Source organism: Pristiophorus japonicus, chromosome 3 (assembly GCF_044704955.1).
Source record: "Pristiophorus japonicus isolate sPriJap1 chromosome 3, sPriJap1.hap1, whole genome shotgun sequence".
NCBI lineage: Eukaryota > Metazoa > Chordata > Chondrichthyes > Pristiophoridae > Pristiophorus > Pristiophorus japonicus.
Genome location: NC_091979.1, coordinates 121,301,340 through 121,315,691, shown reverse-complemented (window position 1 = coordinate 121,315,691; position 14,352 = coordinate 121,301,340). Strand labels below are relative to the sequence as shown.

The window sequence follows — 14,352 nt, the reverse complement described above, 5'->3', positions numbered from 1 at the left end:
ATGACTGAAGGTTCTGCTGCTGATAGTGGTGCAGAGAAGGGAATGTACAGCAGGCCACCTCAAGTTGCTAACCTGCAGCCATTGATTAAACAGTACAAAGATTTGGGAAGGCCATATAAGAGAGCACCAGGAATCCACACTGTGCTTTTACAAAGTCAGCTCAGACAACTAGTATTTTCGCAACTATCGCCAAAATGATTTGGTGCAATGTTGCCAGGGTCTTAGAACATATTTGTTTTTAACGAGATTAGGAAAAGGGGAGGGTCAACGAGACCTGGGTGTCATGGTACATCAGTCTTTGAAAGTTGGCACGCAGGTACAGCAGAGGGTGACGAAGGCAAATGGCATGTTAGCCTTCATAGCTCGGGGATTTGAGTATAGGAGCAGGGAGGTCTTACTGCAGTTGTACAGGGCCTTGGTGAGGCCTCACCTGGAATACTGTGTTCAGTTTTGGTCTTCTAATCTGAGGAAGAACGTTCTTGCTATTGAGGGAGTGCAGCGAAGGCTCACCAGACTGATTCCCGGGATGGCAGGACTGACATATGAGGAGAGACTGGATCGACTGGGCCTGTATTCACTGGAGTTTAAAAGGATGAGAGGGGATCTCATAGAAATATATAACATTCTGACGGGACTGGACAGGTTAGATGCAGGAAGAATGTCCCCGATGTTGGGGAAGTCCAGAACCAGGGGTCACAGTCTAAGGATAAGGGGTAAGCCATTTAGGACCGAGATGAGGAGAAACTTCTTCACTCAGTGTTGTTAACCTGTGGAATTCTCTACTGCAGAGAGCTGTTGATGCCAGTTTGTTGGATATATTCAAGAGGGAGTTAGATATGGCCCTTATGGCTAAAGGGATCAAGGGGTATGGAGAGAATGCAGGAAAGGGGTACTGAGGTGAATGATCAGCCATGATCATATTGAATGGTGGTGCAGGCTCCAAAGGCCGAATGGCCTACTCCTGCACCTATTTTCTATGCTTGCGAGTTATAAAGCCGCATTCAATTTTTTTGTTTGGTGTGCATGAAAGGGAGGAGAAAAAAAAAGTCAAACGACATTCACAAATCATTAAATCTCTCTTATGGTTTATTGAGTCATCTGAATTCCCTTAACTCCTGTCTTGAAAGCCTGATCACGATATGCATTATTCTATATTTTATCACAGGAGCATGAATGGAAACCAAGTCAAACACAGGTTAGTCTACTTCTGAGGACCATACATCTCTTCTTTTGATTAATAGCAATTTGGGCAATTAAAACTTTAAAAAGGGGAGTTTTCATCATCACTGGTTTATTGAAAAAACATGCTGTAATGAAAGGAAAACTATCCATTTTAAAATAAAACTTTAAACAAGTTATGCTGATGATCTAAAAATAAAGGAACGGTCTTGGACAAATTTGTGATCCCCAATTTGACAGAGCGCAATATCAGCAGGGACAGTTTGTAGCTAATCCTGGAGATTTACCCGAATACATCATTTTAGTTGTGAAAGACCCCTTCCTTCCATTATTAAACCCAAGCCACTTTCACCCAAAGATATCAGTAGTCCAAAGAGAGGAGGAAATATTGATTTTGAAAGGGCAATACTAACGACAATACTCTCGCGCTTGTCTCAAGTCAGTTACTCCATATAGTATATTTACTATCACAATAGTGTGGGTAAAGTTGAATGTAAATGAAGGCCTTTGGTTATGCTCAAATTTCCACTGCAGTTCAGATTTATAGCACCAGGTTTGGGGAGGCCATGAAAAAGAGCACCAGGATAGCAATCCACACTGTGCTTTTACAAAGTCAGCTTAGACAACTAGTATTTTCGCAACTATCTCCAAAATGATTTAGTGCAATGTTGCCAGGGTCTTAGAACACAAGAGACATTAACTGTTATATCCTTCACAAAAGGAGTAGCAAAGGAGATCATTGAGAAAAGAAACTTGATAAGCTGGCATAGATCCATTCTGCATACTAATCTACCAATGTGACACATCAACAATGTTAGAAAACCTAATTTATGTTAACAACTAATGGCTCTTTTATAATGTTGCTCATGGTGAGTCAGGGGATAGGCTGTTTTAGAATGACAGGAGCATTAACCATTAATACACAATGTATTCATGCATTCATAAATTATTAAACTGAAATTTAAAATCTTACAAGTTGCTGAAAATGATGAAGGAAAAAAATACAAATTGAAGACAACTTGAAAGCAAAACGGAGAAATATTATGAAGGAATGAAAGAGTGCAGGCTTGAAAGATCACTCGAGTAAGGCCAAACGCCACACATAGAAACAGAGAAGTTTGCAACACGGAAGGAGGCCATTTCGGCCCATCGTGTCCGCGCCAGCCAACAAGAGGCTATCCAGCCTAATCCCACTTTCCAGCTCTAGGTCCGTAACCCTGCAGGTTACGCCACTTCAAGTGCACATCCAAGTACTTTTTAAAATGTGGTGAGGGTTTCTGCCTCTACCACCCTTTCAGGCAATGAGTTCCACAACCCTCTGAATGAAGAAATTTCCCCTCAAATCCCCTCTAAACCAATTACTTTAAATTTATGCCCCCTGGTTGTTGACCCCTCTGCTAAGGGAAATAAGCCCTTTCTATCCACTATATCTAGGCCCCTCATAGTTTTATACACCTCAATGAGGTCTCCCCTCAGCCCCCTATGTTCCAAGGAAATCAAACCCAGCCTATCCAATCTGTCCTCATAGCTAAAATTCTCCACTCCCGGCAACATACTCATAAATCTCCTCTGCACTGGAGAAGGTACAATCACATACTTCCTGTAAAGCGGTGACCAGAACTGCACGCAGTACTCCAGCTGTGGCCTAACCAGTGTTTTATACAGTTCAAGCATAATCCACCTGCTCTTATATTCTATGCCTTGGCTAATAAAGGCAAGTATTCCGTATTCCTTCTTAACCACCTTATCCACCTGGCCTGCTTCCTTCAGGGATCTGTGGACATGCACTCCCAGGTCCCTTTATTCTTCTACACTTTTCAATGTCCTATCATTTAATGTGTATTCCTTTCCTTGTTAGCCCTCCCCAAATGCATTACCTCACACTTCCCTGAATAAAATTCCATTTGCCCACCTGACCAGTTGATTGATATCTTCCTACAGTCCGCAGCTTTCTTTTTCATTATCAACCACAAAGCCTATTTTTGTATCATCTGCAAACTTCTTAATCATAACCCCTATATTCAAGTCTAGATCATTGATGTATACTACAAAAAGCAAGGGAGCTAGCACTGAGCCCTGCGGAACCCCACTGGAAATATCACAAAAACACCCATCATTTGCTTCCTGCCTCCGAGCCAATTTTGGATCCAACTTGCCACTTTGTCCTGGATCCCATAGGCTTTTACTTTTGTGACCAGTCTGCCATGTGGGACCTTATCGAAAGCTTTGCTAAAATCCATATACACTACATCATACGCACTGCCCTCATTGTCCCTCCTGGTTACCTCCTCGAAAAATTCAATCAAGTTAGTCAGACACAACCTTCCCTTTACAAATCCGTGCTGACTGTCCCTGATTAACCCATGTCTTTCTAAATGTAGAGTTATCCTGTCTGTCAGGATTTTTTCCAATAATTTTCTCACAACTGAGGTTAGGCTGACTGGCCTGTAATTACTCGGTCTATCCCTTTCTCTCTTCTTAAACAAAGGTACCACATTAGCAGTCCTCCAGTCCTCCGGCACCACACCTGCAGCCAGAGAGGACTGGAAAATGATGGTCAATGCCTTTGCTATTTCCTCTTTTGTTTCGCTTAACAGCCTGGGATACATTTCATCCAGGCCTGGGAATGTATTCATTTTCAAAGCTGCTAAACCCCTTAATACCTCCTCTCTCACTATGTTTATTTCATCCAGAATTTCACACTCCTTCTCGATAGCAGTATCTGCCTTGCCCCTTTTCTTTGTGAAAACAGACACAAAGTATTCATTAAGAACCATACCCACATCTTCCGCCTCCACACACAGATTATCCTCATGGTCTCGAATAGGCCCTACCCTTTCTTTAGTTATCCTCTTGCTCTTAACATATTTATAAAACATCTTTGCACAATTGGAACCGATTTCAACAGGAAAAAAGGCACATTCATTGTTAAAAATTATAAATATCGTGCAGCCTATACAAATATTCCATTCTAATTTTTAAAAGTCACAAAACAAATCATAGGGTTTTATTATTACATCAAAATAACTAAAGAAAGGGAAAAGTAAAAGTTAAACAATTGAATTTGAAACGCAGCATGCAAAATCAGGACAGTCAAAAGAAACAGTGCACACGAGCAAACAGACAAAACAGTAAAAAAAATGAAAAAAGTTGAAAAGCATGAAATACGATGCAAAACTATATATAAATGCCCAGCTGAACAACTAGCCATTCTAGACCCCAAAAATAATGGCAGGCCTCGAGGAAAATGTTACTGATGGATACGTTTCTGCAGTCCTACTGATCCTCCAAATCAACGTGTCCAATAATTGTTTTTTTTTTTAAATACATACATATGCTTATTGCATTGAATTCACCAGTATATTTTGTATCATACAGAATAATTTAAGGTATGTGATAACCCGAAGCTTCTGGAAGTCTTTTTTAAAAAGTTCCGTAAAAGCCCTGTGCTTCAGCAAAGGCCTCATCCAACTTCCAAAATAAATTAGGAAGAGGTACTGAGACAACTTCTCCAAATTCAGACACTTACCATGGTTAAATAAGAGAGAGAAGTGCCATTTATATAGTGCCTTTCATAACCTCCAGACATCCCAAAGCGCTTTACAGTCCATTTTGAAGTGCAATCATTGTTGTAATCTCGGAAAACACAGTAGCCAATTTGCAAGGTCCCACAAACAACAAATGAGATACATGACCAGATAACCTGTTTTAGTGATATTGGCTGAAGGATAAATATTGGCCAAGACACCAGAAGTATAATGAATAGTGCCATGGGTTATTTCACATCTACCGGAGAAGTGAATGTTTAATTCCCTCAGTACTGCACTGAAGTGTTAGTCTGAATTACATGTTCAAGTCTTTGGAGTGGGGCTTGAACCCACAAACTTCTAACTCTGAAGCAAGAATGCTATTACTGAGCCAAGGCTAACACCAGTGTAATGAGTGAAGCAACAGGTCCAAATGTTTATTGAGGGAGAAATAAGCTCACAGTGAATATTTCACCTCATCGAGGTATTATTTTGAACAGTAAGGTCACTGACAATAGGAAACGGATAGGATCATGCCAGGTTGCACGAGCAAGATCATGCCAGGTTGTACACCCAAGAACCTACAGTCAAATAGACTTCTCTATGTTCGTCAAGTCCGATGACTGTTTTAAGTATGGGAGTAAATAAGATAATAAGGGAAAATGACCAAGGCCATAGGTGCAAGAAAAAAATTCCCACAAAGGAAATGTAATATTGCACAGAACATATTTGGTAGAATGAATAGTAAACCAGTGATCAAGGCAGAAATTACAGAAGATTAAACATCATTTGCTGATTGGGCAATGTAATGAAACAGGTCTATCACATGGCGAGTAATGGAGAAAAAGAAGAAAAATGGAAGTGCAACTAAAGACAAATGTTAAATATACCCAGCTATTAGTCTCTATTTGTACTATCAAGTGCATAATATTTATCTCTTCTCCCTCACAACAACTTGTCAGGTCTGCTATTTCACTAAACCATGCTCACAGAAAAACATATGATGATTTTTAAAATTCAAGGCCTTAAGGAAATTTCACTTTGATCACCTATATACAGAATACTGCACATATACAAGTGTATATTTGCAAAATGGAAAACTAGCTTATTTAAGCTTCTCCTTTGTGGTGTTTTCCCATCGAACTTGAGCACCACAGCCAAGAACCTTCCTTATATTCTAGGAAGCTTGACTAACATGATCTATTCAGTCCCCACTCCCAGTAACTATCTAGTAACTTAAAACCTTTACTTTGTGTATCTATTTACTACAAGTCATCAATAAAACAGTGAGTAGAGGAAGCCACTCTGCACAAACCATATGTGACTGCGAATCAGTAATTCCTTAACGTTTCATCTTTTAAATGTATAGAGCTGAAAAAATGTATCAAAGACCAGAATAAATAAGATACTATTCCACATAATATTTCATGATCCCATTGCCCAAGCAGAAAATACATTAAAAGTAATTATTTGTCAAACTATTGTTTTCCAAAAAAATCATATATTGACATGAAATGTACTGGCAACACAGAAGTTAATACATCTTTATAAACTAGTGAGCATTTATATTGCTCATTGCAAGTATACACAAAACATACTTTAACCTGTTAACAGGAAATGTTTTTCTTAAATCATTGCACAGAAAAATTATAACTGGTTAATAAAGTAGTTATATATTTTTGTGTGTCAGGACGTGGCCAGCATTTATAGGTGCCCTTGAGAAGGTGATCATGAGTTGTGCCTTGAACCACTGCAGTCCATGTGGTGAAGGTACTCCCACAGTGCTGTTAGGTAGGATGCGCCAAGATTTTGACCCAGTGACAATGAAGGAACGGCACTATATATTCAAGTCCGGATGGTGTATGACTTGGAGGGGAGCGTGGAAGTGATGGTGTTTCCATGAACCTGTTGGCTTCTCCTTCTAGTTGGTGGAATTTCTGGGTTTGAGAAGTGCTGCCATAGAAGCCTTGGTGAGTTGCTGCAGTGCACCCTGAAGATAGTACACATATGCTGCCATGGTACTCCAATAGTCTTGGAAGTGGATGTTTCATCCAGTGGAAAGGGTGCCGATAAAACAGACTATTTTGTCCTAGAGCGTGTCAAACTTCGAGTGTTGTTGGAGTTGCACCTATCCATCACACACCTGACCTGTGCCTTGTAAGTGGTAGAGAGGCTTTGGAGAGTTGAGGTGAGCCACTTGCCGCAGGCCTCTGACATACTCTAGTAGCATTTGTGTGGTTGGTGAAGTGTCTGGTCAATGGTGAACCCAGGGTTATGGTGGGGGACTCAGCAGCGGCAATGCCATTGATTGAGAAAGGGAGGTGGTCATGCTCTCTTACTGGAGATGGTCAGTGCGTGATGCAAATGTTACTCATCAATTATCAGCCCAAGCCTGGATGTTGTCCAGATCTTGCTGCACGTGAACATGGACTGCTTCATTGTATGAAGAATTGGCTACTGTGCAATCAACGAACATCCCCACTTCTGACTTTATGATACAGGGATGGTCATTGATGAAGCAACTGAAGATAGTTGGGCTAAGGATGCTGTCCCGAGGAACTTGTGCAGTGATGTACTGGGGCTGAGATGATTGGCCTCCAATGAGCACAACCATCTTCCTTTGCACCATGTATGACTCCAGCCACTGGAGAGTTTTCCCCTCAGCCCCATTGACTTCAGTTTTACTAGGGCCTCTTGGTACCACACGGACAAATGCTGCCTTGATGTCACTCTCACTTCACTTCTGGATTTCAGCTCGTGTCCATGTTTGGACCAAATCTGCATCAGAGTATTTCTGGCGGAACTCAAACTGAGCGTTGGTGAGCAGGTTATTGGCAAGTAAGTGCCACTTGTGACGACTCCTTCAAATCACTTTGCTGACAATCGAGAGTAGGCTAATGGGGCAGTAATTCGCCAGATTGGATTTGTACTTCTTTTTGTGGACAGGACATAATGAAGTACAGGAAAAATAGGTTATGGGAAACATGCCATCTCAGCCAGTGAATAGAAATATATACCATGCCAATTAACATGAAATTTTTTTTTATACTGAACCAAGTGCACAATTGATTACCAAACTATATGTATTTTAAAAATTAGTAATGTTACTACAATCATTAATCCTGATGCATAATCCATTCAACAATAATAATGCAGAAATACCTATATAAAATTTAATGGTGCCTGACCTGCTGAGTATTTCCAGCATTTTCTGTTTCTGTACAAAATTTAAACTGGAATCTAGATTTGACATACCAGAGCATAATTATGTGATTTATTATGGAGGTTCAGTTATGAACTTAGCTACCTTCACTTGTCAGCCAAATGTTGCCTATACTACACTATCTTATAATGTATGCATCATTTTGCAATCAACTGTGGAGTATCATTTCATTAACTACCAGTCATTATATTACAATCCTTTATCCTTCACACATCAATTACAAAGTAGCACTGACCCAACATCCACCATGACAGCAGTCACAGCCAAAAAAGCCGAATTAATCCTACAAACAAAATTCTAGTGTGCTTCATTATAGAGCAATGAACAATTCAATTATAATTCACAAGAATGAACCTCAAGCAATAACATCGCAGCCTTGAAATATATATCAAATTAAGTCATATGTAAAATGAAAATAGAAACCTTGCCACATGCACTATTTTTGTCAGTGAGAATAAAATGGCTTGTGATTTGACTCTTGCTGAGCTAATATGTGATGAGGCCACAAGTAACATTTTAATTTCACTGGCAAGAGTGTGTCATACTATAGTTTCCATCTATTAACACAAATACACAATCTTAAGCACAATGCTCACATTAGGTCCATAAACTACTCAAACTTCACTCCTGCAGTTTATATCAGAACTCTTCAATAAACTGGTGTTTATAATCATTCCTACTTATAATTTAATGTCATTGTATCTGGGCTATTAATGTCAAGATGTTAATGTTAAAATTCATTTTTTTCATATTCACCAGATGCATTCAATTAATAGTTTGTTACTTTTGTTGTTTCAAAAAATAGCTCCTGGTTGAATCTTGAGTAGGAAATATGCATCTTAGAAAAGCACTTGTGCCATTTTCCAGTTGCGGTTAGATACAATGGTTAGATACACCAGGGGCAATCTGAAGCGCTCTACTGTTTAAAGAAAACAAAGTCCCCAAAGAGAATGTACCACTAGATGTCACAGCGTAATGTCAGAAAAAAAAGTTACGTAGGCTGAAGAAACATCAGACCACCAATCACCCCATCCTATCACTACAACCCAGCACTGACAGGCATGGAAGTGTCACTTTCCCGTTTATGCAGTTCAAAATGTTGACCAAAAATACTTCAACAAAACCGATTTCAAAATTTGTAACTGAATATTATGCAATGCAACAAATTAACCGAGTGATTGTCCAAATGCCTCGATTGCTCGTTATTACTACTCTCGCAAATCAGCAAGTGTTTCACGCTGAGCGTCTGCAGAAAGCAGCTGTACATTTATTATTTAGACATGTCACAGAAACCGAGCCGCCCGTCCTGGGCCCGAGTGCAAAGTCTGAGCGCAGCCACCCATCCCGATAATCAAGGCTCACCCCTTTATAACCGGACCGCAATCTGTTCGCCCGGGTCGGTGGGGTGTGAGGAGTGGAGCCGAGACGACTCCACCCTCCCTCCCAGCCCCGCTACCGGTCCCGCCGCGCCCATTCAAACTGCCGACCGCCTCGCCACTCACCTCCGTCGGGGGATGGTCCCCGCTGTTTTGGCGGTGCTGTCGGCGGGCCCCGGCTCTAGGGCTCGGCACTGACCGAGTGCCGGCGGCGGTGCGGGCTCGGCTCTCCGCAGGTGGCCCGCCATCACCCGCAGCCGCTGCCGAGCACGGGGCTGCGTGCGCTCGCCTGACGCCATTCTTCCGTGTTGTGGCTGTGAGCGCGGCGAGGTCAGAGGTGAACTCACCGGGGCCTCCGTTCCCATCAACCTCCGCGCGCACTCTGCAGCAACAGGTAGGAGGAGCTGAGCTCGGAGCATTACACCGCGCGGCGCAGGGGGAGGAGCTGAGCTCTGAGCATCACACCGCGCGGCGCAGGGGGAGGAGCTGAGCTCGGAGCATTACACCGCGCGGCGCAGGGGGAGGAGCTGAGCTCTGAGCATCACACCGCGCGGCGCAGGGGGAGGAGCTGAGCTCTGAGCATCACACCGCGCGGCACAGGGGGAAGTAGCTGAGCTCTGAACGTCACACCGCACGGCGCAGGGGGAGGAGCTGAGCTCTGAGCATCACACCGCGCGGCGCAGGGGGAGGAGCTGAAATCTGAGCGTCACACAGCCCGGCGCAGGGGAAGGAACTGAGCTTGGACCGTCACACCCCGCGGCGCAGGGGGAGGAGCTGAACTCTGAGCGTCACACCGCGCGGCGCAGGGGGAGGAGCTGAGCTCTGAGCATCACACGCGCGGTGCAGGGGGAGGAGCTGAGCTCTGAGCGTCACACTGCGCAGCGAAGGGGAGTTCACAGCCAACTGAATGATGCTTCTTTGATAAGAGTTTTCCAATTAGTCCCACTTCCCCTGATCGTTTCATAGCCCCGCAATTTCTTTTCCCTTTCAAGTATTTATCCAATTCCCTTTTGAAAGTTACTGTTGAATCTGCTTGCACCACCCTAGCCAGTATTTTATAAAGCATAATTTCCTTGCTTTTGTACTCTTCCTCTACTTATAAAGTTAAGGATCCAGTTATGTCTTGGATAAAGAGTCAGACTAGATACTGCAAGCTCAAAGTAAGTGTGACCGGAGTCCTTTATTACAAATCTCAGAGTGCCTCTCCAGGCTGTGAGGCCTCCTTATATACAGGTGCTCCCAAGGGATTGTGGGATCCCTTGGGACTCCAGGGGATAAGCCCTCTGGTGGTTAGGCATGGTATTTACAGGTATACATAACACTTTACCCCCCTGCCCCCCAAAGTCAATAGTGTAAATATTTACAATGTTAGTTGACCTGAGGCCTTCCTTTCCCTGGTTTATCGTCTCGGTGCAAATACTGGTTTTGGTGAGTCATTTATTGGGCCTTCGCTGGGCTGCTGGGGATGGTGAGTCCTGCTGGGCAGCAACTGGTGATGGATTCTGCTTCATGGTCAACTGCTGGGTCAGTTGCCACTTGTGTATGTATGGAAGGTCGAAAAAGATGGAGTCTATTGTGGGTTGTTCTGGATAATCCATAAATTTAAGTTTGTTTTGGTTCAAGTGTTTCCTGCAGGTGAGTCCATTTGAGAGTTTAACTACAAACACCTTACTCCCATCTTTGGCCAAAACAGTGCCAGGAAGCCACTTGGGACCTTGTCCATAGTTTAACACAAATACAGGATCATTTATCTCAAATTCGTGTGACACATTTGCGCGATCATGATATGTATTCTGTTGAAGCCGCCTGCTCTCTATCTGTTGAGTGCCCTTTTCATGAGCAGTTCAGCGGGAGGAACCCCAGTGAGCAAATGGGGTCTTGCGCGGTAACTGAGTAGGATTCGGGATAAGCGAGTCTGCAGTGAGCCTTCAGTTACCCTTTTCAAGCTCTGCTTGATTGTTTGAACTGCTCGTTCTGCCTGACCATTGGACGCTGGTTTAACTGGGGCAGATGTGACATGTTTGATCCTATTGCGAGTCATGAACTTCTTGAACTCGGCACTAGCAAAGCACGGCCCATTGTCACTTACAAGGACATTAGGCAGGCCGTGCATAGCAAACATGGCCCATAGGCTTTCAATGGTGGCAGCGGACATGCTTCCGACATTATCACACATTCAATCCATTTGGAGGATGCATCTACAACCATTAAGAAAATTTTTCCCAAGAGTGGGCCTACATAGTCGACGTGTACTCTGGACCACAGTTTGGAGGGCCAGAACCATAAACTCAGTGGCGCCACCCTGGGTGCATTGCTTAACATGTATTACATTTGTGCAGGCAGGACTCTGTCTGCATCGATACCGGGCCACCACACGTGGGATCTGGCTATCGCTTTCATCATTACGATGTCTGGGTGGGTGCAGTGGCGATCACTAATGAAAGTGTCCCTGCCCTTTTTTGGCACCACGACCCAATTACCCCATAGGAGGCAGTCTGCCTGTATAGACATTTCATCTTTGCGGCACTAGTACGGTTTTATTTCTTCCTCCATCTCTAACGGAACACCAGACCAACTCCCGTGGAGCACACAGTTTTTTACTAAGGACAGTAAGGGGTCCTGGTTCGTCCAGGTTCTAATCTATCGGGTGGTAACAGGTGATTGTTCACTCTCGAATGCTTCCATTACCATAACTAAATCTGCGGGCTGTGCCATTTCCACCCCCGTGGTGGGCAATGGCAGCCTGCTGAGAGCATTGTCACAGTTTTCGGTGCCTGGCCTGTGGCGGATGACGTAGTTGTATGCGGACAACGTGAGCGCCTATTTCTGGATGCGGGCAGATGCATTCGTATTTATCCCCTTGCTTTCAGAAAGGAGGGATATAAGTGGCTTGTGATCGGTTTCCAATTCAAATTTGAGCCCGAACAGATATTGATGCATTTTCTTTACCCCGTAAACACACACTAACACTTCTTTTGCGATCATGCTGTATGCCTATTGGCCTTAAACAGACATCTGGATGCATAAGCAACTGGTTGCAATTTCCCGAATTCATTAGCTTGTTGCAATAGACACCCGACCCCGTACGATGACGCATCTCATGCTAGTACCAAACGCTTACATGGATCGTACAACACAAGCAATTTGTTTGAACATAACATCTTCCTAGCTTTCTCAAAGGCATTTTCTTGGCTTTTATCCCATACCCATTCATCTCCTTTACACAGTAAAGAGTGCAGGGGTTCTAATAATGTGCTAAGACCCGGTAAGAAGTTACCAAAATAGTTCAGAAGTCCAAGAAATTACCACAGCTCCGTCATGTTCTGTGGTCTCGGTGCGTTCTTGATTGCCTCCGTCTTCGGATTCGGTGGGCCTGGTGCCATCCGCTGCGATTCTTCTCCCCTGGACCTCCACTTCAGGCGCCAGGAAAATGCACTTCGAGCGTTTTAGCCTGAGCCCCACACGATTAAGCCGACTAAGAACCTCCTCCAGGTTCTGTAGGTGCTCGACGGTGTCCTGACCTGTAACCAAGATGTCGTCCTGAAAGACCACGGTGTGCGGGACCGACTTCAGCAAGCTTTCCATGTTCCTCTGGAATATTGCCACGGCCGATCGAATCCCAAACGGGCATCTGTTGTAAATCAAGAGACCTTTGTGCGTGTTGATGCAGGTGAGGCCTTTCGATGATTCCTCCAGCTCCTGCGTCATGTAGGCCGAGTCAAGTCCAGCTTCGTGAACGTTTTCCCTCCCGCCAGCGTCGCAAACAGGTCGTCTGCCTTCGGTAGCGGGTATTGATCATGCAGTGAGAAACGATTGATAGTTAATTTGTAATCACCGCAGATTCTGACGGTGCCATCTCTCTTGAGGACTGGAACAATTGGACTGGCCCACTCATTAAATTCAATCGGCAAAATGATGCCCTCTCGTTGCAACCTGTCCAGTTCGATCTCCACCCTCCCTCTCATCATGTAAGGTACCACTCTCACATTAAGATGAATAGGTCGCCCCCCCGGAATCAAACGGATCTGCACTTTTGCTCCTTGGAACTTCCCAATACCTGGTTTGAACAGCGAAGTGAAATTGTTGAGGACTTGGGCACATGAGGTGTCATCAACGGATGAAATCGCTCGGACGTCATCCCAGTTCCAGCGTATCATTCCCAGCCAGCTCCTGCCGAACAGCGTGGGGCCATCGCTCGGTACCACCCAGAATGGTATCTCGTGCACTGCTCCATCGTAGGAGACCTTTACGGTTGCTCTGCCGATTACGGGAATCAGTTCCTTTGTATACATTCTCAGTTTAGACAAATGGGAGTCAGGACTGGCCTTGAGGCCTTGCTGCACCACAATTTATTGAAAGTCTTTTTGCTCATTATGGACTGACTTGCGCCCGTGTCCAGCTCCATGGACACCGGGAGTCCATTTAATTCAACCTTCAGCATTATTAGGGGACACTTTGTGGTAAATGTGTGCACCCCATATACCTCTGCCTCCTTGGTCCGAGGCTCTGGTTCGTCGTGATCCACTGTGGATCTGTCCTTCTCTGCAACATGGTGGTTTGCAGGATTAGCAGGGTTTGCAGCTTGCCTGCACATACGATGGAGGTGTCCCATTGTTCCACAGCCTTTGCAAACGTATCCTTTGAAGCGGCATGAATGGAAATGATGATCAACCCTGCAGAGCCAACAAGGTGTTAATGGCCTTGCATTCATCACCCTTGATGGTGGATTCTGCGGATGTGCAGCTGCAGGCGTGTAGTCCTGCCCTGTACATTTCGATTCGAAAACAACGTTACTTTGTTCACAGTACTTGCAGCAGCACTCGTGTGCTGAGAAATTTGTCACCGGTGGCGATAAATGCCTGGGCTATCGCTATGACTTTACTCAAGTTTGGGGTCTCTACAGTCAAAGTTTGCGAAGTATTACTTCATGGCCAATGCCAAGTACAAAGAAGTCCCTGAGCATGTGCTCCAAGTGTCCTTCAAATTCGCAATGTCCTGCAAGACGCCTTAGCTCAGCGATGTAGCTCGCCACTTCCTGGCCTTCAGA

General features: G+C 44.1%; 1 protein-coding gene and 1 long non-coding RNA gene across 2 annotated transcripts in view; one reads left to right on the top strand and one right to left on the bottom strand.

Moving 5' to 3' along the window:
- Positions 1-9,707, bottom strand: part of agps (alkylglycerone phosphate synthase) — a 236,199-nt gene extending 226,492 nt beyond the window's left edge. Inside the window, exon 1 of the mRNA XM_070875767.1 lies at positions 9,432-9,707. Within this exon, the coding sequence (XP_070731868.1) occupies positions 9,432-9,670 (239 nt within the window). The 5' untranslated portion in view covers positions 9,671-9,707. The remainder of the gene's footprint in view (positions 1-9,431) is intronic.
- Positions 9,708-10,152: 445 nt separating this feature from the next.
- LOC139258454 (uncharacterized) overlaps positions 10,153-14,352 on the top strand; it is a 102,169-nt gene continuing 97,969 nt past the window's right edge. The window contains exon 1 of the long non-coding RNA XR_011592377.1: positions 10,153-10,465. This is a non-coding gene — a long non-coding RNA (uncharacterized lncRNA). The remainder of the gene's footprint in view (positions 10,466-14,352) is intronic.